The 2,284-nt window shown below is 47.5% G+C and overlaps 1 protein-coding gene across 1 annotated transcript in view; it reads left to right on the top strand.

The window, feature by feature from the left end:
• Positions 1-1,519: 1,519 nt before the first annotated feature.
• Positions 1,520-2,284, top strand: part of GPM6B (glycoprotein M6B) — a 79,789-nt gene continuing 79,024 nt past the window's right edge. Inside the window, exon 1 of the mRNA XM_040468293.1 lies at positions 1,520-1,559. Within this exon, the coding sequence (XP_040324227.1) occupies positions 1,535-1,559 (25 nt within the window). The 5' untranslated portion in view covers positions 1,520-1,534. The remainder of the gene's footprint in view (positions 1,560-2,284) is intronic.

Raw genomic sequence — 2,284 nt, 5'->3', positions numbered from 1 at the left:
TTAGACTCTATGGTTTTCACTTCGAGATTTTTGCCTTTTCTACTGACTTGAGAACTTAATCCGTGACTCTGCCATGCTACCTTTCAGACGCGTGCGCGCGCACACACACGCCTCCCGCCCCCTTACCCTAAAACTTGACCGCCGAGCTGTCCTAAGCACGAGACTATTTGTTCTCACCATTTGGGGGTCACAGACCACTTGAAGAATGTGTGGGAAGCTTCTATCTACCCTGAGAAGTGTCAACATAAATATGTATAGATTTTGCCGTCATTTCTGCAGGGATCCGTAGCTTCCATGGAGCCCATGCCGAGGGACTTTTACTATATGTTCTTCTGTGTGAGTTTCGTTTCCATCTGCATGTGTTACTTTTGTCAATTGAATCTATCTTGGTTACTTCTTCAGTTAACAAATTAATTAGAAGACCAACGGCCTAAAATAGATTTTTTTTACATTTGATTAAGTACAATATTGAGTGCCGAAGTCCATTTGAAAGCGGGGTGTTCGTTATTAACCTTTTCAATACCAAAATCTCAATACCGATCGTCGTGGTTGCCAAAAAGCCAGTCTTGAGAGCCAAAATAGTACAAGGAAAAAATGGCCAACAGTTGAATTTTTATTGGAATTATTTTTACCAAAGAATATGAAAGAAAGCCCTTATTTAAAAGCAGATAGAGGGGCGCCTGGGTGGCGCAGTCGGTTAAGCGTCCGACTTCAGCCAGGTCACGATCTCGCGGTCCGTGAGTTCGAGCCCCGCGTCAGGCTCTGGGCGGATGGCTCAGAGCCTGGAGCCTGTTTCCGATTCTGTGTCTCCCTCGCTCTCTGCCCCTCCCCCGTTCATGCTCTGTCTCTCTCTGTCCCCAAAATAAATAAATGTTGAAAAAAAAAAATTTAAAAGCAGATAGAAACAGGTTCAGGGTTTGACCGTGTTAATGGTCTCTTTCACGTGGGAGCCACTCACTGTACCAGAGTGTTGTGAGAGTCCTGTCGATTTAAAAAACAAAACAAAACATTTTTTAAATATTTTTTTATTTTTGAGAGAGAGAGAGAGACTTGGGAGGAGACAAAGAATCTGAAGCAGGCTCCAGGCTCTGAGCTGTCAGCACAGAGCCTGACGCGGGGCTCGACCCCACGCACTGTGAAATCATGACCTGAGCCAAAGTCGGACGCTCAACCGACTGAGCCCCCCAGGCGCCCCACGAGTCCTGTCGATTTTAAGGGGTAGTCGTATTTTACTCCTCCCACCAAGGTTTATACATTTTTGTGGTCGCTTCTTAAAATCCTGAAAACTGAAATAACTGAAGAGGGGGAAAGGGGCCGACGGAAAAACAACCTAATGAGGATTCTCTTGCCTTCTCAAATCGCTTCCTGTGTAGAAACCACCCGGGCGGCCCCTGGAGTGTTTCTTTCAGCTCGCTGGCGCATCTGGCTCAGCGTGCGCATTCGCACCGAGTGATGTTTCAGTTGTTGCTGCTGTGACGTGACGTCCGTTGCCAAGGTGATGAAACAGGGATTTCTTTTCCAGTCCGGGCCTGGGATGGAGGACAGGGCAGAGAAGAGAGGTGAGCCCGGACGACGGAACCGACAGGCACGCTTGGGAATGACGCTCCTTGTTCATTCGGTTCAGTAGCTGAGCGGCTTTTCTTTCAGACTCTCTGTGGGTGGTGGGAGCCCGTGGGGGCAAGAGCCCGGTTACTGGAGCTAACGTGTATGCAACCTTACCGTTCCAAGCACTTCGTACGACCTCTAGGACAACCGCATGGGATAGCAGGGTTCCAGCCCGACTCCCCCACTGCCTGGCTGTGTAGACACGTGCGTCTTCATGGTTATTAACTAACAATACCCATCCCTTGGCATTGACATTAGCATTAAAGAAGTCGGTCAGTATAATACAGTTATAACTGTGCCTGATACATTAAAAACTCCATAAAGGTGTCAAAACTTAGCAATAAAAATAAAATCTGTTGGGCCCCCCCGGGTGGCTCAGTCAGTTAAGCATCCGATTTGGGCTCAGGTCATGATCTCACGGTTCGTGGGTTCACGTCGCGCTCTCTGCTGTCAGTGTGGATCCTCTGTCTCTCTCTCTGCCCCTTCCCTGCTTGCGTGTGCATTCTCTCTCTCCCTCTCTCTCTCTCCAAAATAAACAAACATTAAAAATAAATAAAATCTGTTTACACCAAGACTTAGAAGCAAATGTGCAAAGCTATGTTATTCACAGTAAGCCCCAAACTGGAAACAACTCCAGTGTCTCCCAACTGGTGAATGCATTAAAAAAACTGGGCGGGGG

Source organism: Herpailurus yagouaroundi, unplaced genomic scaffold (genome assembly GCF_014898765.1).
Source record: "Herpailurus yagouaroundi ecotype Mexico unplaced genomic scaffold, PumYag 67690, whole genome shotgun sequence".
Classification (NCBI taxonomy): Eukaryota; Metazoa; Chordata; class Mammalia; order Carnivora; family Felidae; genus Herpailurus; species Herpailurus yagouaroundi.
The sequence above is the reverse complement of the archived record's forward strand: the minus strand, read 5'-3'. Positions and strand labels throughout refer to the sequence as shown.